Source organism: Staurois parvus, unplaced genomic scaffold, assembly GCF_062004578.1.
Source record: "Staurois parvus isolate SC_StPar_1 unplaced genomic scaffold, SC_StPar_1.0 ptg000106l, whole genome shotgun sequence".
Classification (NCBI taxonomy): domain Eukaryota; kingdom Metazoa; phylum Chordata; class Amphibia; order Anura; family Ranidae; genus Staurois; species Staurois parvus.
In genome coordinates, this window is record NW_028317902.1 from 6,911,818 (window position 1) to 6,933,759 (window position 21,942).

A 21,942-nucleotide genomic window follows, 5' to 3' on the forward strand; every position below is an offset into this window, starting at 1 on the left:
CCCAACTAGATCCACCCAGAAGCCTGGAACAAAACCTGGCTCAACCTCTCAGCAATCTGCCAAGAGCCTGAGTCAGCCCCTGCCGCCCCCTCCACAGTCCAGTAAGCCCTGGAGGGGCAGAGCAGAGAGCCAGGGACAACAGTCATGGCTCTCTGCTCAGGGAGGCAGGGAGAACTGAATGATCTCTCAGTTCTCAAAGTAGAGCCAGTGGGGGACACATGCAACATCGAATCGATACTGCATCCAGCAAGGTGAGGTCTAGGTGAGTTTATAAAGTCCATACTTCTCTCATCATTTCAGATCTTCCTGTTAATTTACTTATGACCAGAGAAAGGGGTTTTTAAAGTGATTTGATTATATGTCAACTACAGGGAAAAAAAAAAAAATGACTAGAAAAGAAAATGTAACCAGCCATATACTGAGGTTACAGACATAGGTGCTCACGTTTCTTGCACATGAACCAAAAAAACAAAAAATGTTATTTAAAAAAGGGAAAAAAACAAACAAACAAACAAACATACAGAAATAGATTCCTCTCCCAAGACTAGCACATATACAGCATGGACTGCAAGATCACAGTGCAGGGCACACACAATGGACCCCAAACTCAAAGTCATACACAAAGATTTTAAACTTATCCATAGAAATGGTGTTGACCACCCTGCCCCCCCCCCCCCCCCACCAAAAAGAAAATAAATAAAAGACACTACCTCCAAATAATGTTTGCTTCCAAAAAGCCGTAGTCACCTGCGGTGGGTAGACATGGTGATCACCCAGCGCATGTAGCCAGTAAACCAATCTGTTCTAGATGCATCCATTTTTGAAACATTATTAAAATAAAAATTGTCCCTAGAATTACTTTACGAGCATCAAACAACCACATGACATGCCGAAAGTACCTTGGTAAATGCATACAACCACGACTGACTTCTGTCTGTGCTCCAATTGTTCAGCATTAGACGACTATTTACCAGCGACACCATGCAGCTCGTGGTGACGCTTAGCTTCCCTTGTGCCATCTACATCTCTGACAGCATTAGAACACAGAGCAAGTATTTCACAGGCAGGCTTTGCAATCACAGGACAAAAATAGCATGGGGACTGAGCGATACCCATGGGGTTAAAGGTAAACTGTGCATTTTGTGAGTGCAGTTGCACTCATTTTCCCCATAGCTTAGTGAATGTGGTGAAACTCTGCCGATTTCCATTATCCAATAATGTTGAAGCAAAATTCCTTTTATTTCCCTTGCACCCGATTAGGTATTCTTTAAAAACTGAAGCTTCATCGCATTCACTAAGCTCTGGGGAAAATAAGTGTAAATGCACTATTTAGTAAATTGACTCCACGAGTTGCATGGTGTCACTGGTAAACGGCCGGCAGTTTCCAACGCCTGCGTCTATGTTCCCATGCAATTCTGGTTTGATTCAGCCATAAAGTAAATTAATAAAACATCTAATTTTTTTTTTAAATATAGGTCCTCCTAACCTACAGCATGTGCCTACACCTGAATGTGCATATAAATTTGGGTGAACTATAAAAAGCACACTGTTGGCAGGTTACGATCTCAAAGATCTGTATACAGACAACGGTGTATAAAAGAATGCACAGATAAATGTTACAGATCAAAAGCAGCATCACAAAAAGCCAACACCCCTAATTTCAACGGGTCGAAGACCGGGAAAGAGCGCTTCTCGTTTTTACCGCCTTGTGCCCCAGGACATTGCCAGAAGACACCAAAGGGGAAATTTCACACAGAGACATATCATCATTAATCATGCTGCGGTTATTAGCACCTTGCAGGCTTCTGTTAGACCTCCACCAGGAACCGACAAATGGCACATAATTTATGGTTCTGCAGCTAGACAGTCCTACACCGGCAGGGGTTAAAGGGGATGAATGATCTTCACAAAATTTCTTTGATAACCATGGAAATCATCTCATCTGTGTATGGTAATGGTTTAAAAGTCATATTTCTATATACGATTTGTAATGATCTAGGTTTACAGAGGCACCATATTTGTTTCTGGTTGTATATGCTGTTCGATGATTGTTCTTGATTTCAAATGTTAGAATGACTGAAAACCATTCACCAACACGGATTTCTCATCTAAACACACAAAAAGATGTAATTAAACTGAGCAACTGAGAGTCCCCTTTAAAGGCTAATCTATACATTTCTATATTTAGTGCAATAAATTATGTGAAAAGCAATGCTTGTGGTGGATCACATTGCAGAAGGCTTTTCATATGCAGTGAAGAGGCTATTTGTCGCTTCTTTGCAGCCCGTTTTAACCCTAAAAGCTGATCCACTGTCGCAACCGCGTGCATGGCACATGGCTGCAGGGTGGCCCCAGAAACCTAAATGGGTCATATTCAGGGGCCGTATGTGCCACTGAACTGGGACATGCAGGTGTTTTTTTTGGGTTTTTTTGGCGTGGACAAGAAACAATGCATTGTGGCCACAGAATGTGTACAGCCCTGCTGCTTCTTTAAGCAGGTGGTAAAAATGCATCTCAAGAGCCTGCTTTTACCCTCCCTGGTCGCCTGTGTGAACAAGCCCTTAAAGTGTTACTAAACCCAGGACCTTGCATTCACTATATCTGGTCTCCCACAGTACACAGAACATGAAAATGCAATTATTTTTAGTAAATATAAACTGCTAAATACCTTTTCTCATCAGAAGTTAGAGCAGTCTTGTGACTTCTATCAGTGTCCAGCCATTAACTGGTTGAAGCTTGTAGGAGGAGTTTTCATTCTGCTCTAGGAGGATGCAGAACCCCTGACCTGTCTGGGCAGTGCTGATTGGCCCTGTGCTAAAGACATGCACTATCCCAAGAAAAAAACAAAACAAAAAACCTCTCCACCAATACACACCAAACTGAGCATGTGCAGAATGGCTACAGTTCAGTCTGTCTTATCAGACGACGTGGACATTTGAACAAGAGGAAGCACAGAAATCAGGATCAAGCGGCCTTTTTACACAATGCAGAGGATTAACCCTTTAGGTTCCACAGTGAGTATAGCAAGCATGCTTTACTGCATATACAGACCGATTTTACTGTTGTGGTTTTAGTAACACTTTAAACCTTCTTTTAGTCCTCAATAGCATGGAAAGAGTAAAAATTTGATTTCTGTCTGTAAAAGGGAGAATGTGTCTGTGCTGCTGGCACCATAAATGGGGTGAGAGAAGAATTCGGTCATCACTGGCACAGATGGGCACAGACAGCAAAGTAAACATTGTCAAAAGTGTCACTGCTTCTTCACTCACTTACTACAAATGTGTGCTCAGTTTTGTCTTTGTTCCTGTTCCAAGAAGAATCAAGAGGAAATTTCCCAAAAAGGATCAAAAATTGCAAAAAAACAAATAGGGAAGGTGGAGGTCTCTGAAACTGGCCATACATGGCTTTTGCCCCATTCCTGATGAATCAGCCAAAATTCAAACGCCCCCGCTAGCATCACTCAGCTCCACAAGAGTCAACTGAAAAAAGTTGGGTGGAAAATCATTGGCCAAACAGCCCCATCAGACACAGTCACTGTTCAGGTATTCAGACAACCATGGGTGCTGCAGCTCTCTTCCATCCACACTGTTTAACATGGACAGTGTAAATGTATTGATTTTTCTTGTTTAGTCCATGGGGCTGAACAAGACAAATCCTTCCTCACTCTATCCAAAGAGAAATAAGTTGGATCTTAAAGTGGTTATGAACCCTTACTTATACACAGTGAAGTGACTGGCCTCAGGTGGTACACATATGAAACAAATCCTCCTACATAAGTTGTACCTGTTTATCTGCAGTCTTCTCTTCTCTACATTTTTCAAAGTGCTGAAGCTGGTCTAAAAGCGCAAGAAAAAAGGAGCAGAGAGCTGAAGTTACACTCTGCAGAGATCAGTTAGGGGAGCTCTGAGAGATGATTGGAGGGAAGAGGCACACCCCCTACACACAGCTCACAGTAACAGCGCTGAGACTGTCAATCTGCTACAGGTCCCTCCCCTGCCACTATTTTTTTTTTAGGTGTCAGGAAAAAAAACTTGTCACAATTGATTCATGCTGATAGAAGAGGAACAAAGCAGCAGACAGAGATGGCACTTAGTGCTCTAGATTGAGACTAGTAAAGACTACACATGGATATGCTTTGTTCATATTTCATGTCTGTCTGAGGTTTACAGCCCCTTTAAAGTAAACCAAGCAATAAACACATGGCAGGAGATTTACTATTTACATTCATATATTCCAAAAGCTATTCCCACATGAAAAGCACAAGGTCACAAGATCTGTGTTTTTATGCCAGATACAGAACTTCTACGTAGCCAACAATAGCATGAAAAGAGGGTATTTCGACAATGATACATAGAATGCAAGAGCCACTTGGTCAAAGTATGGACCCAACAGGCACTTTGAATATCATATCAGATAAGGCATTTTTTTCAAAAATGCATGACGTTTTTACTTTTCAAAAGCACTTTAACTACACTGGAAGTTATAAATTCCATTATAGAAAATGTTCATAATATATCATTCAACATCAGTCATTCTATTCCAGATCTGACTGATGACACCACATATAAATTCAATTGTGCAGGCGTGTCACCACTACTCTCCAAATATAAAGCAGAGATTTTACATGTTCATTTTGCTTGCATAATATTAACATGCGCCATCACAAATCATCTTAAAAATAGGTGAAACACTCAATCCTGCAATAGGCGGTGTTTTGTTTTTGAATGCCATGCAATGTTTGACAGAAGCAGTTGTGTTCAATCACAGATTGTGGCCTCTCATTGACTGCAAGTCAAATGAACACCACCAGCTACTGCAGATAATGTAGATTTAACCTACAGTGAAACACAGAATCCACAGCAGTACAAAATGTTGAAGAATTAATTTCCAGCATCACCTCACGTATATTAAAAGCTCACATATACATTTTCTGTTTTATCACAAAGATGTAAGTGCACCTACGTTGTATAATGAAACATGCAAAAATAGGATGCAGTTTTACTTGCATTTACAAAGGACCTGTTGCATTGTATTGCCGACTGCAACAATTAAGGACCACAAGTAGCAACTTACATTCCTTTAAAAAGGTTAGTTCACCTTTTCAGAAAAAAAAACCCACACACACACATACAACCCCCCTGGTCCCGCTGTACCTCCGTGGGCGATGAGCTGTCTGTGCCCACTCAGCTGTCTGGGGATTTGAAATATCCACTCTTCTCCCTCTTACTGCAGGGCCTCCGGCATGGATCAGGGCAATGTTCTGTGCCAGAACTGACCAATCAGAATCACTCTGATCTGTTCTGGAAGCACTGCATAGAGAGGAGAGAGAAGAGTGGGGATTTTAAATTCCTGGGCCGCTACACTGTCTGCATTGGCACTGGACAGCTCATCATCCACAGAGGCAAGTACAGCAGGGAGTGTTGTATGGTGTTAGTTCACGGTTTCATTTTCTATGAAAAAGGTGAACTTACACTTTCAACTATGCACACAAATTGCAGGTAAGCAGGTAAGCTTAGGTTGTTTTTGTTTGTTTTTTAATATATAAAAAAAGTATAAGTGAAAAACAGGATTGATCTCTCTCTCATGTACGTATGTATGTATGCATACATAGATACATACATACATACATACACACACAAAAAAAACTTTAAAATCTTTAGCAAAGCAAAATTTACTATTTATAGGCTGGGTCTTGCACTACATAATCTATCCAAAGATTGAAATCCTATATCTAAATTTTTTTGAAGTTAAAGGATCTGTAAACTGTTCATTTCAGTTGTTAAAAAGTAATATTATATAGTAGATGCCAGCCCGTCACATCAGACACAGGCTGGTAAAGCAAGTGGGTCTCAAGCATACAGGCCACACATTAATAAAAGCCCCTTCCCCTTTAAATAAACACAAGTCGAGTTGCTGATGAGTACTTTACCACTGATGCCCCAAAAAGTGGCAAGAGAATTGCCAGGTGACATGCTACCCATTACGGTTAAATTTAGGGTAGCAAATCACCAAACCTCCACCACGTCTACTTTCCACTCTGGTTTTGAAAGCCTCAAAATAAAGAGATCTCATATAGCAATCATAGTTTTAGATTCGTGTCTACATTTTAGTTTGCAGGCTATAAAAATTCTGAACCACTATGGATTCTCCCTTACAGGTAATATGCCAGCAAATAAATAAAAATAGGTAAAATAGTTTCAAGATTAGCATTGGATACAATTTAATCTAGTCATGTACATCAGTGGGTAGACGTAATTGTTACAATTATTCAGTCAACATGCACACTCAAATTGCTGAATATGCATGCTAATAACTAACCAGCCTGTCCACAGATGGATCGATATTCAGCCTGTTCCTGCTGAACTGGTAAATTTCAATCGGTCTTTGGCCGGCTTAAGGAGGAGTATGGGTAGCCAACAACTGCTCACTACTAGTCTCATCTCAGGGTAAACAAAAAAAAAAAAAAATATATATATATATATATATATATATATATATATATATATATATATATATATATATATAAATATAAATAAAACACACCACAAAAAAAAAAAAAAAAAACGGGTTATTGTGTCTACCTAAAAAGGACTTTTGACTGCCTTTCATATACATATTTAACATCATCTACCTCTAATAACATCTATATATACACTCTATATTGCCAAAGGTATTGGGACACCCCTTCAAATCATTGGATTTATGTGTTCCAATCACCTCCATGGACACAGGTATATAACATCAAGCACCTAGGCATGCAGACTGCTTCTAAAAGCATTTGTGAAAGAATGGGTCGCTCTCAGGAGCTCAGTGAATTCAAGTGTGGTACAGTGATAGATTTCCACCTGTGCAATCTGTGATATTTCTTTGCTACTAAATATGCCCGTGTCAACAATTTGTGGTTTTATAGCATAGAGGAAGCAACTGGAAACAGCAACTCAGCCACAAAGTGGTAGGCCACACAACATGATGCATGCTGAAGGGCACAATGCTCAGAAGTCGCCAACTGTCTGCAGAGTCAATAGCTAAAGACCTTCAAACTTCTTGTGGCCTTCAGATTAGCACAACAGCCAAGCAGCTGCATCCAAGCCAGTGTTCTCTGGAGTGACTAATCACGCTTCACTGTCTGGCAATCCAATGGACGTGTTTGGGTTTGGGGGTTGCCAGCAGAATGGTACTTGCCTGACTGCATTGTGCCAACTGTAAAGTTTGGTGGGGGGGGGGGGGCGATTATGATGTGGGTGGTTTTTCAGGAGTTGGGCTTGGCCCCTTAGTTCCAGTTAAGGCATCAGCACACAAAAGACATTTTGGACAATTTCATGCTCCCAACTTTGCAGGAACAGTTTGGGGATGGCCTCTTCCTGTTCCAACATGACTGCACATCAGTGCACAATGCAAGGTCCATAAATACATGGAGGAGTGAGTCTGGGGTGGAGGAACTTGACTGGCCTGCACAACATCCTGACCTCAACCCAATAAAACACCTTTGGGGTGAATTAGAGTGGAGATTGGGAGCCAGACCTTTTCATCCGACATCAGTGCCTGATTTCACAAATGAGCTGAGTAAACAAAAAACTAAAATAATGCTGTTGCATAAGTGTGCACACCCTCTTATAGCTGGGGATGTAGCGGTGTTCAGAATTAAGCAATCACATTCAAAATCATGTTAAATAGGAGTGCCTCTCATTAGCCCCAAATAAGGTTCAGCTGTTCTAGCAGGTCTTTCCTTACATTTTCTTAGTCGCATCCTACAGCAAAAGCCATGGTCTGCAGAGAACTTCCAAAGCATCAAAAGGGATCTCATTCTTAAAAGGTATCAGTCAGGAGAAGCGTACAAAAGAATTTCCAAGGCATTAGATATACCATGGAACACAGTGAAGACAGTCATCATCAAGTGGAAAAAATATGGTGCAACAGCAACATTACCAAGAACTGTATGTCCCTCCAAAATTGATGAAAAGACAAGAAAACTGACCTGGGGGGCTGTCGAGAGGCCTACAGCAACATTAAAGGAGCTGTAGGAATATCTGGCAAGTACGGACTGTGTGGTATATGTGACAATCTCCCATATTCTTCATGTCTGGGCTATGGAGTAGAGTGGAAAGATGGAAGCCTTTTCTTACAAAGAAAAACATCCAAGCCCAGCGAAATTTTGCAATATCACATCTGAAGTCTCCCAAAAGCATATGGAAACAGATCAACATAGGGGATGATTTACCACTAAAGGCAAGGCAATTGTCACCTTTGCAAGGGAATTTTCCTTAGCTTGATCAAGGAGATAAAGCTCTGTCGCATTCCATCATTCAATCATGTGTAAGCAAAGTGGGTTTTTTTTTTTCTAAGAATGCAAGCTCTAACGCGCAGACCCCCCTTATCCCTCTTGTACTGAAATGTATAGTCACTAATGTCTGCCTTCATTTTGTAAAGCACTGAGCAAACTGTTGGCGCGATATGCATCCTGTATATAAAAACGATTTTTCTTGCAATTGCCTATTCTTTAAAAAAAAAATTTCACCACAATCAACTAAGCCAAGAAAATTCCTTTGCAAAGTTGACAGCCTATTTGACTTAGATTAGTAAATTAACTCCAAGAAGTCTACCATCTTTCAATGAGACTGAGTGAACTAGCAATCAGGCATTGTGGGAAAGGGACAGCTTAGCTATCCACAGACAAGCAAATGTTAGCCAAACAACAGACAGGGGAGGGGGAGAGATCTGCCTGGTGACAAAAAAAAAAAACCCATCAGGACCCATTTATTTTTTTCACCCAACTGGATAAAGCAGTGCACGTATGATTAATATCCTTCCACCAAAATTCTTGGTGGAAGGTTGCAAACATGCTGCAAAATTTTAGTAAGCGATAAGGAAGCATGACGGTTAGAAGTGCTCATAATCAACCTTCTAGATTGCCAGGCATCAGATTGGGCACAAAATTGTGCTGCCTTTGACCACCCAACAGTACAATCATTAAGCAGAACTAAAACAAAAAGCCTGGAAAAAGCAGAGTTCCACCCAAAAAGGGAAGCTCCGCTTGTCTGCTCCTTCCCACCTCCACTGCCACATTTGGCACTTTTTGGGAGGGATTCTGGAAGAAGTGTGTGTTTATTAAAAGTCAGCAGCTACAGTTTTTGTAGTTGCGGACTTTCAATAACCACAAAAATGACTGGAACTCCACTTTAAACAGTTAAAAAATTAATGTCTATACAACGTTACCTGTCAAGAACACCACCACAAATGAATATGAAATTCTTTTATATCTGCTAAGAGGTTCCTAACCACAGAACAAATCAGGCGAGCTGACAATTCATATTTAGTCTGAGGCAAGGTTTCACAGATGACTTATAGGTGGAGATGTACTAAAACTGGAGCACTCAGAATCTGGTGCAGCTGTGCATGGTAGCCAGTGTCTAACCTCAATTTGTTCAATTAATCTTTGCCAATACAAGTTGGAAGCCAGATTTTGCACTCTCCAGCTTTAGTAAATAATCCCCATAGGGTCCCAAAAAAAACAAAAAGCCATTAGCCATGCTGTTTTCATCCAACCAATTGCAATTCTTGCCCTGAAGACCTCATCCACCTTTAAAGTGTTACTAAACCCACACCAGTAAAAATCAGTTTGTATATACAGTAAAGCATGCTTGTTATACTCACTATGGAACCTAAGGGGTTAGTCCGCATTGTGTAAAAAGGCGGTTTGATCCTAGTCTTCCCTGATCCTCCCCTTCTACTATCCCCAATCCATCTGCTGACAGTACAGAGCTCTAGGAGGCACTCTGCACACTCTCAGTTTAGTGTGTATTCCTAGAGAGTTTTTTTTATGGGAGGGTGCATGTGATCAAAGCAGGGCCAAATCAGCACTGTCTGGACAGGGGTTATAGCCTCATAGGACAGTCAGAGCAGAATGAAGACTGCTCCTACAAGATTACCCAACCAGTGCTTAGCCAGACACCAATAGAAGTCACAAGACTACTATATACGGCTGATGGGAAAAATATATTTAGCAGTTTATAGTTATATACTAAAATAATTGCATTTCCATGTTCTGGGTACTGTGGGAGACCAGACATAATGCACGCAGGTTCATGGTTTAGTAACTCTTTGTACCTTGCAGATATGAGATCACCCAACAAAACCAGGCAGGACAACTGTTCATGTTTATGGGTACCTCTAGATCTTATCTTGCGAATAAGCACATGCAAGGACTGTCCACTTGATATCCTTAGATATCAACTGAAGCAGAAGAATAGCTCTTTCTACACGAAGAACCAGGCCTCGCCTGTCTCAACCCTGGCAAACAGATGACACCAGAAGTCTCAAGAGATGCAGCCGCACTCTTGAGCGAGCATGGCGTAAAACTAAATCCCTGAAAGACTTTACCCTCTACAAATCCGATCTTCTTAAATACAACTCCAGCCTCCACGCTGCTAAGCAAACCTACTATAAACACTCTCATCAAGACCCTCTCATCCAATCCTCATCAACTCTTCTCTACCCTTAATTCCTTACTCCACCCCCCACTGCCTCCACCCACCAACTTACTTACTGCACAGGAGATTGCCAGTCACTTCAAGAAGAAGATCGACACAATTTGTGATGAGATCTCCAGTGTCAAGCTTCCTCCTTTGACCAACATACCAGGCCCAACACCAAACTCAACACTCTCCTCCTTCGACCCCGTTACCTCCAAGGAAGTTACCGATCTCCTTTCCAAGGCCCACTTCAGCACCTGTCCCCTGGATCCTGTCCCCGCACGACTGTTGCAGCCTCCTTCTTGCTCTATCCTAAACTCTCTAACCCACATCTTCAACCTCTCACTCTCCATGGGCACCTTTCCCTCCCCACTCAAACATACACTGGTTACCCCCATTCTCAAAAAATCCTCGCTGGACCCCACCTGTTTGAATAACTTAAGACCCATCTCCCTGCTCCCGTTTGCCTCCAAGATTCTCGAGCACCTTGTTCACAACCGTATGAACTGCTACCTCACCGACAACAACCTTCTTGATCACAGACAGTCTGGCTTCCGCCCACAACATTCCACAGAAACTGCCCTACTAAAACTCACTAATGACCTACTAACTGCTAAAACCAATGGCCATTACTCCATACTCATACTCCTTGACCTTTTGGCTGCCTTTGACACAGTCGACCACCCACTCCTCCTCAGTAAACTCCACCAGCCTCCGTGACTCTGCTCTCTCCTGGTTCTCCTCTTACCTTTCTCAGTGCACTTTCAGTGTCACATACAATTCCTCCTCCTCCGCTCCTCTTACTTTTTCTGTTGGGGTACCCCAAGGTTCTGTTCTTGGGTCCCTCCATTTCTCTCTCTATACCTCCTCGCTGGGCCAACTTATAACCTCCCATGGCTTCCAATACCACCTCTATGCTGATGAAACCCAGATCAATCTCTCCACCCCCCAGCTCACCCCTTCAATCTCCTCACGTATCACAAATCTACTAAGCGACATATCAACATGGATGTCACATCACTACCTCAAACTCAATCTTTAAAAAACTGAGCTTGTAATATTTCCTCCTCTCTGATCCCCCACTCATGACTTTACCATTAAGATCAACAGCACAACCATTGGTCCTTCCCCTCATGCCAGGGTGCTAGGCGTAATCCTAGACTCTGACCTCTCCTTTGGGCCCCACATCCACTCACTGGCAAAATCCTGCCGCCTCAACCTCCGGAATATTTCCAAAATCCGCCCCTTCCTGACCAATGACACTACAAAACAACTTATTCACGCCTTGGTTATATCCCGCCTCGATTACTGCAATTCCTCCTCACTAGTCTACCGTTACACAGGCTATCCCCCCTTCAGTCTATTATGAATGCTGCTGCTAGACTCATACACCTTACCAACCGATCAGCGACTACAGCCCTTCTCTGCAAATCCCTTCACTGCCTTCCACTAACCCAACGTATAAAATTCAAAATACTAACCACAGCTTACAAAGCCATCCACAACACTGCCCCAAGCTACATCACCAACCTCATTCACAGATATCGGCCAAATCGCCCACTCCGCTCCTCCCATGATATCTTCCTCTCTAGCTCCCTCATCACCTCCTCCCACGCTCGACTCCAGGACTTCTACAGAGCCTCTCCCATCCTCTGGAACTCCCTACCACAGCATGTCTGGTCAGCCCCCACCCTGTCTGCCTTTAGGCGATCTTTGAAAACTCACTTCTTCAGGGAAGCCTACCCCACGTCCACCTAAGAACTGTACTTGAATCACCTCCGCCAGATCATCCCCCGCAGCCATCACCTTTTGTATCACCTCCTCCTTCCTTTAGATTGTAAGCTCCATGAGCAGGGCCATCCTATTCCTTCTGTACTGAAATGTATTGTAATTGTACTGTCTCCCTTTGTAAAGCGCTGCGCAAACTGTTGGTGCTATATAAATCCTGTATAATAATAATAAATCTGATCACAACATAAACATGTTAGACCAGCTTTTGGTTTGTCATTTAAGGACAGAACTTTTGCCATATAAAAGAAGGTTCCAATACTATTGTACTTTTGTTGTAAATGCCCTGATCATCAGTGCAGCCCCAAAAGTTCCCAACAGTGCTGCCCATCAGTTCCCAACAGTACTGCCAATCTGTGCCCATCAATGCCACCAGTTAGTGCCATTTGTGCCCATCAGTGCTGCATAATCAGTGCCTCATCAATGCCCACCAGTGCAGCTCCATCAGTGCAGGCTATTAGTGCTGCCTGATCAGTGCACATCAGTGGAGAAAAATTGCCTGTTCGCAAAATTTTATAATAGAAACAAAGAAAAAAATTTTTTTACAAAAGCTTCACTCTTTTCATTTAACATGCAAAAAATAAAAAACCTAGTGGGGATTAAATACCACCAAAAGAAAACTTTTTCTTCACACAAAAAGGATAAACATTTCATATGTGTGAAGTGTTGCATGGCCGCACAATTGTCAAAGTGCGACAGCACTGAAAGCTGAAAATTGGTCTGGGCAGGAAGAGGGCAAAAGTGCCAGTAGACAAGTGGTTTTATAGAAATAAATAAATATATATATATATTTTTTTTTTAGTAACTGCAAGCAGTTGTGGTTACTCTATTAAACTGTACAGTTATCATAACAGATGTACAGAAAAGGCATTTTAGCTAAAATTCTGGTTCTCAAAAAGCTAAATCCTACATAGGAACACACAAGCCAAGTATTGTCTTCTAACTGCTGAGAAATTAAAAACCTAACTATCCTTTCTTTCAAAGCTCTGGTTCACACTGACGTGGTGCGGAATTCGCAGCATTTTCTGTGCAAATTCCGCACCGCATCAGAATTGCACTCCGTTTATGCGAACCGCTGCGGGTGTGTATGTTAACAACACCCCGAAAGTGGTCCGTAAAACGCGGTGTGATGTGCAGAATCGGTTCGCATAGGTGTGAATACCCATGCGATCCGATTCTAGTGCAAACCCAATAAAGGGTCCTGCACCTTTTTGGTGTGGGTGCGGTGCGATTAGAGCCATAAAAAATGTATGGCGGCAATCGCAATGCACACAAATCGCATGTGATTTGCACAGGAATGCGGTGCGGTTCCTGTGCAAATCACATGCGATATACCACACTGCATATATGTGAACCCAGGCTAAGACTTGTACGCCCTAAAAGGACTTTGAGCTTGCAGGTTTGCTTTAATTCCCCATCTCCCAAACAGTACATGACCACCTTACCTTTCACTCCCCCTCTAATCCATTCATCTGCTGGGAAGAAAGAAACTGGTACTTCTGAGTGTGGAGGAGCACAAGACCTATGGTGAACACAGTTCTGCTTCTCCTGTTCCTAGCAATGACCAGGGCAGTGAGGGTGTGTAAAGAAAAGGGAGTGAGCATGTGCTTCTAGGGAGGGAGAAAGTAACAAATCCGTAATTTTCACTGCAGTGGTCAAGCACAGGTTCACTTTAAAGTCAGTCAGGTGTGCATGCACGGGCTGACCATTTCACAAGCTTTAAAAAAAGCACAGACAGACATGCACACTGGTACTAAACAGATTACTTTATGGGAAACCGTGATTGGATGAGCAAACCTTACCTGGGTTTACAAAACAAATCTGCAGGGGACTGCCTGCGGATATCAATAAATTCAGCTGGAATCAATGGGGTATAACTAGCTTTTTTTGCCCATCTTCTCTGTTGTCCAGAGCACCAGTAATATCAAATGATGCCAAACAAAAAGGGACATGCCTGGAAACACTATAGGGATACTGTATTCATCTGCCTTTACACAGTTCACCATGCATATCCATATAAAGTAATGGAAGTATAGAATAGAATAGTGCAAATTAGGCCAAACATTATCTAGGCATTGGTGACCACACAAGAGGAAGCCATAGGTTATCCAGGATTATGAAGGACTAGCTAGGAACCAAAACTAAAAAGGTTTTACTATTCAGGTTAACTGTAATGGAAATTGGACACAGGAAATTGTTCTTAGAAGTTTGAAATGAGCAAATAAAACCTTGCTTAACCGCTTCCATGCTGCCCTATTGCAGAAATGCTGCTACAGGGTGGCATGGGTTTGCAAAATCACATAAATATACATGTGATTTTGCAGTTCCAGGTACGGCGTGCGTGCACGCGCACTACCAACGCCGTCATTCGCAGCCTCGGCTGTCAATGACCGGGTCCCGGCCGGTGATTCCTCACTGGCACCCGGAGATCTCCAAGGATTTCCAACAGGGGAGAGAGAGAGTAAACAATACAGATCTCTGTCAGCTCCTGCACACTGCTTTGTATGGCTCTGCATAGCACAGCCATACAAAGTAGTGTGCTTAGTGAAACACAGCCCACATAGTAAAACAGCACAAAGCACACAGTTAACCCTTTCATCGCCCCACATGTTAACCCCTTCCTGCCCAGTGCCATTAGTACAGGGTTAGTGCTTTTTTATTAGCACCGATCACTGTATTGGTGTCACTCTGGATGTCAATGACACCAAGTCAGTTCCCCCCCCAGTATCAGAACACCCACCACAGTACCGCTATAAGTCACCGATCACCGGCATTACTAGTTTTAAAAAAAATCCAATATATATACTGCCATTTGTAAATGCTGTAACGTAAGCCAATTAATTTACACATATTGAGATTTTTTTTTAGCAAAGACATGTCGCAGATTACATTTTGGCATAAATGTATTTAATTTTTTTTTTATTGAACATGTTTAATAGCAAATAGTTTTTTTTTCAAAATTGTTTGTCTCGGTTTATAAAGACAAAAAAATAAAAACCACACAAGCGATCAAATACCACCAAAAGACAGCTCTATTTGTGGGGGAAAAAAAAAAAAAAAGTCAAAAATTTAATTTGGGTACAGTATTGCATGACCGTGCGATTGTCAGTTAAAGTAACGCAGCACCATATCGCAAAAAATGGCCTGGTCAGGAAGTTGGGGGAAATCCTCTGGAGGGCAAGTGGTTAATATTCCCCCTTTGTTTATACTGTATATTAGACCACCTGTTTCAGTGCAAAACAATATGCCACGTGTAGGGACCTGCATCAACCAATCAGATTTCAGTTTACTGTAGTTAGATCAGTTGAGATCATTTCTGATTTGCTGCTAGAGAATACTGCGTTTTGCATATAGCCATGTCCTTCTGGTTTATCTTATATTACAATTGTGGAGCAAAGTGGCCTTATACAGATAAATACGTTTAAAAAATTGTGGCACAGATGTATCATCTACACTCATTCTACACAAATTATTTTATGTTGCATATTAAAATGAAAATCTACACAGGATTTCAGAGGGCTCCTTCAAACCACATGATTAATACATGGCAGCATGCACGTTGCCAGAACTTTACTGTGTTTTGAAAGGATCCTATTAACTTGAATGGAATCTGAAGGCCAATGCATCCAATTAAACACAAGGTGCTTGACAGAATGTGTTTAAAGAGCGACTCCACTTTTGTTGAGAGAAAAAAAACAAAACAAAAAAAGAAACACATACACACAAACCTTCCACCCTGAGTGATCTATGTACATTGCAGGGATTTAAACAAACTTTTTTGCAGATTCCTACCTTTTGTTATTCTGAAGATATAGAGGTTTGTCTATGTCCATGTGCACAGTAAGTGTGAATGGGAGTGAGACTTATTATTATTTCAGGTACTTATATACCGCCATCAATTTATGCAGCGCTTTACATATATATATTGCACATTCACACTTTATAATTATCAATCAGCTGCTGCACTTTCAGGGATCTAATGAGGAAAGTAGAAGGGTCTGCATCCCTTAATTAACCCTTAGGAATATCTCAATAAATAATGAAATGTTTGTTGCTGGGGATGCCCAAAATCAGATTTATATCTTAGTGCAGACTTCTGGGAAAATCAGTGAGCCAATCACACAAGCAGGAAATGAAATTTCTGAGGGGTGTTCTATACACCATCTGTGTACAGAATGCCTCCAGGAAGCCATATTGCATTTTAAAGAAAATTACATAGCTGCAGATTATAAAGGAAAGGTAATTAAAAAAAAAAATTCAATTACAATATGACTTGTGTAGCAATTGTATACAATACTTTTTTTGCCATTTTTTTTTTCTCTATAAAAGTAGTAGATTTTTCCTTTAATTTGAAAGCATTCACACTGCTTACGCAGGCCTGTACTATACAAGATGTGAATGCAACCAACACACCAAAGTAAAAGAAATCTTTTACCAGATTCACAAACCCAGGTTACGTTTCAGGGCCACCTACAGCCCCCTTCATCAAAGCAACAGTGCTGATTTTACATAACAGCGCCAAATGTTTGTGTCATTTCACCGTCTACTGATAAGAGATCAGTTCTTTACACTGTCGTGTGCGGTTGGGATCTACTACCTTTACTCTGCATTTTGCAACACAAGCTGAACGCTCAGTGCAAAACATTTCAATGAGCCCTGAATCGAAATTTATCACAAGGATTTATGGGTTCTTGTTCTGCCTTTTATATTGTTTCAAACCATTAGGCAATCCTCAAAACTCGTTTCTTTAGGGAAGTCAATCCCACTTCTACCCACAACTGAACAGTGATTACCTTTGTGTATCGCCTGTCCCTCCCTTTTAGGTTGTAAGCTCTCACAAGCAGAACCCCCTACCTTATCTTAAATTGTACTGTAACTGTACTGACTCCCTTTATTATGTAAATCGTTTAATATTCATGGAAATAACCTCAATAATAATATATGTAAACAGGGTAATAAAAAAAAAAAAAGTGATTCCTAGGACTGTTCCAGACAAATATTGGTCCATAGTTTACCAAAGTGTAAACAGCAAAATGTGTCATATTCCCATCACTATCAAAACAGATTTGGTAACAAATTTATGAAAAAAAACAAATAAACAAAATAAAGTCAGAATATTGCTAGAGACACAATTTTGGAATCGGCACAGCAAGGAGAGTGGATACTTTCAGTGATGGGTAAGGACTCTTCAGACACCTATGGTGGATCAATTCACTAAAGCATAGCACATGCAGTGATTTCTTTACTGTGTATTGTTTACCAATTCTTATGACTAAAAATAAAGCTTTCAATTTACTACAAGGTTTCACTGTACATATTGGCTAAATTCTCTGCATACATAATATATTATTGATTGTTCAGCTGCCTTTTTGTAAAGTCGATTTGCAAAGACTCCTGCACAGATTCCCACTCATAGAAATACAGCTACCTTCTGGCTGGCATAACCTGTCAGGATCTGGGAGATATCTACTGAGGAAAGCAGAAAAAGATGCCATTCTAGGAGAAGAATAAAAAAAAATACTGATCCAGGAGATAGAGCAATAATTGACAAATAAAATATTACATAGGCCAAAGATATTTAAAAAAAAAAATAATAACTTATATAATCTATGCAAGAGATTTTTTTAATGCTTGAAAGATTAATATTTATTTTAAATTTGCAGAATTAGTTACATTTTAATTTTCATTAACATATTTTCTTAAACAGTTACATAAAATTATTCAAGAAAAAAAAAAAAAAAAAAAAAAAAAAAAAAGAAAGAAGATATATTCAACCCAAGAAAAGTCCTAAACCCACAACTGAGCCAAAAGTCAATCCCTCTATAAAACCAATTTAGTCCCCCCCTCCTCCAAAAGATTAAAAAAAAAAAAAAAAAGTCAATATTTTATATATAAATAAAAATTCTTCCGGATCCCCAAAATGCAATCCTTACTCGATGGCTCAAGATTGTACAATCTTGTTTTAATTTATTTATTTTTACATGTTCATAGTCATTTATAGATTTTGTTCACATAGAAAAACAGTGTACTGGAGTTAGCTAGAAAGTTCCTGTGGTAAATTATTTCACATCTTTGCGCAAAGAAAAAAAAAAAAAAAAAAAACACAAAAAACAAACAAAAAAAAAAACACACACACTTCATACACAGGAGGTTAAGGGCTCATTTACAAGGTCAATCAAGGTTTTACCACAGTCATTGGTGTTTGCTATAAAGGAGCAGTGTTAGTATCCGTAATGACCATTGCACAGTTTACTTTTTTTTTTTTGTTAACTTTATTGAAATGTTGCAGTTACATTTCATTCATAATGATGCGCTGCAGCATGTTGCGGTGTAGTGCATCACAAAACTTAGTGCACCTTAAAAATGCAGTATGTCCAATTTTATCCATCACACGCCTCTTCAGAGAAGTGAACTGAACTCTTAGGACTCAAAGCAAATTGTCTAGTCTATGCATTGGGTCTACATTTGGCAAGGCTGCCCACCCAGCACATATGGTGTGAATGGGCCCTAAAGCTATTTTAGCCAAAGATACAAAGAGCACCCCAGCATCTTTTGCGATTATGTTTTAGTAAATCATTTTCCACTGAGCTTATTATATAGTTCTTTTACATATTTATGCACAGCAAGTCCAGTTAACTGTCGACTGAAAGCACCAGACCGCAACTTTAATTTTCATCGCATTACTTAGTCGCCTGGCAATTTCTGTATATCAGAAAAAATACACCATGTAAAATAAATATATATTCATCTGAATGAGTGTTTACCCTGCCATAAAATGAATTAACTTTGTTCAACTAAACTGAAGGCATGTCAAAGTTACCAACAATGCTACAGGTTGCATGGAATAAAAAAGGGCAACAACGCCTAAGTGATCTTTCAGTTAGGGGTGTGAGAAGTTACCATCAATGGGCGTTGGTGTATTTAGTTGAAAGTGTTGCTCTTTTTAAGATTGAATAATTAAAAATTTAGATTTAGTTCCCATAGGATTGTGATTGGTATTTAATTACAAGGAGGGATAAAAATAACTTCCATTTTTATTGATAGGAACGTCGACTTGATAATCACGTCTCTTGTAATGTCAATGTTAGGTGTACTGTAAGGTCATGTAATGTCACAGGCAGATTAGAAGACAGTTGATGCTTCAACAGTTTTTATTCAAATTTTACTAATGTACATCAACTTTCGCATTTTTTACTTAGAAGAACAAACTTCAAAATGGGCAAAGGGGGGGGGGAATATAGTACAAAATCTGGAAGCCACCAGATGCTTTTCAAGCAGCCAATGTGCATGTGCCATTATTGAAAGCAACAGAAAAGATTAGAAAAATTGCTCCGACTGTATTTTATTCAGTACCAGCTATTATTTGGCTCCTGGCATTTGTCCAGACCTGACAATATAAGCAACCAATGCCATTCATTTCATATTACTACTGCCATATTGCACAGTACTCTACAAAAATTGTATGCCGCCATTCACACATCACTCTTGCTCAAGTAGAGCCTTCTATAGTCATACAAGCGCCCACACACTATGACCAATTTAGTCCGATGCGGATTAACCTACCAGCGTGTTCCTGGACTGTGGGAGGAAAAGTACCTAAAGAACACTCACGTCAACAAGCAGAGACGTTCGATCTGAACCTGTATACGTATAAATGCAAATCTTTATGTTTGAACAGCTGGCCTTGTTTAACCCAAGACACAATAGTAACTGAGTGGCCTGTAGTATATAGGCAGTTGTACATTCACAAGAAGTCTACAGAAATTAATGCAGCGGGAGCCATCTCGTTGGTTCAGCATTCGTATCTTCCTGCAGGCCAGCCAAGCCTATAATATTCTATTCATGCAAACAGCTTACAAAAGGTGTGGAGAGGTTCATATACCAATGTAAAGACAGATGATGCAGGAAATCCATGGCAATACATACATAAAGGTCTTTTAGTAGGTCAAAGTGGGATGTCCAATAAAGGTGACCTCTATATGGGTTACTCTATTATCACACAGATATTTTCAGGCTGCATTTTACCCTAATGAATACAGTACATATATGGCTTAGTGGCCTTGCAGCACTGGGGACACCGGTTAGGAAACCATCTGCATGGAGTTGGTTGTGCTTGTGTGGGTTTTCTCAGGTACTTTGGTTTCCTCTGACATGCCCAAAACCATGAATTGGCTCCTGTCCAAATTGGCCCTAGTATGCATGTGTGACAGGGACCTTAGATCGTAAGCTTCTTGAGGTCAGGGGCCGATATACCTGTAATAAAATATTGCTAGAGGTAGATGGATTTATAATTTACCAGCTGGAACACATATCTTCCATTAACAGCATTAAGAAAGGCAATAGAAATATTTTTCAGGCTACCTGGCTCCTCGGGCCTATATCCATTTCTGCATATTCTAAAATGTGTCTACACGCTTTTCCAAGTAACACAGATCCACATGGATTATGCAATGTATGTGACAGCACGGTGCTGTGACAAACCTCTCATGGGCCGTGCATTCTACCACATCCCGGCTCATTTACAGCAGCCACAAACAAGCCCCCCACATGACAATTCTAAACTGGTTTACATGGAGTTGCATGACACAAGTCTGGATGTCAGCCTATCACAAACATCGAACAATATGGATCTGATCATTTTTGCAGACAGCCTAAAAATATCAGTGACTACATCCAAAGACCATTAGCGGCCTGAAACATGTCACCCCAAGTAATTTAACCATTTTAAATCACACAACTCGCCATAATGAACTTACGGTAAATGACAGGAAATCCAAAAAACACAATTTACAAGACAGCACACACACAGCTCCCAAAAACCACACTTTCATTCATTACGAACCAGGCCGGCCAATTAATTACTTTTTTTTAAATATTCACATGACAATAGTCAAATTTTCCTATGCCCACTTTTTTTCTACCTGGTGTCTAAAAATCCCATTTATTCAAATAATGCTTTTCTCTCTATGAAAATAAAATATTGGACTATTTTGTAAAATTTTCTCTGGTAATAAGGCAATTTTTGCAATATTTTCGTGGACATAAACACACTAGTTAACGTGCAAACACAGAAGAAAAAAAAAAATTATATTTATATATTATATAATTTTTTTTGTATGTTTATGACATATATAAAAAGTGCATCTTGGGAATCACGTTAGATCCTTATATGCTATATTAGGTAAATGCAGTGTGCTCTGGCTGTAAACACCGATTATAAAACAAGTTGTAGACTGTAAGGTTTGCACAAAGATCTATGCCGATATACCAAATCTATTATTTTAAAACACAAAGCACCTTCTGCATTGTTATATGGAGGTATGAAATAAGGAAGGCCATTACTTAAAACCCCAATACCTAAAACAAGTACTGGCTTTCTAAAATCACACCTGCCGTCTAGTACAGCAATGTATTCAAGGCATATCTAGGTTTGCTCGTGAAGTTGCTCTGTAATGTGATTTTACTAAGAGCTGTTTTGTGGCCGTTACAATAAGAATCCTTATCCCATATTAAGTGCTCTCTGCTATCAAAATCAATAATGTTTTGCACATCGCACAGGACGCAGTAAGGATGCAATACGACGCTTTGTTGTGCTTTGTCCATAGTGGGTCTCATGTGGCTAGGGTTTCATTCATCATAGCCAAGCTCTTGCTCGGCTTGCAGTAATAATTATGTAGATTAAAAC

General features: G+C 40.3%; 1 protein-coding gene across 6 annotated transcripts in view; it reads right to left on the reverse strand.

The window, feature by feature from the left end:
* The window catches only part of PBX1 (PBX homeobox 1), a 205,565-nt gene that overhangs the window by 180,063 nt on the left and 3,560 nt on the right, over positions 1–21,942 (reverse strand). For 4 of the 6 annotated variants that reach the window (XM_089671532.1, XM_089671531.1, XM_089671535.1 and 1 more), the window contains exon 2: positions 5,154–5,309. The exons of the other annotated variants lie outside the window; for them this stretch is intronic. In XM_089671532.1, the coding sequence (XP_089527658.1) occupies positions 5,154–5,309 (156 nt within the window). The remainder of the gene's footprint in view (positions 1–5,153; positions 5,310–21,942) is intronic. 6 annotated transcript variants of the gene reach the window in all.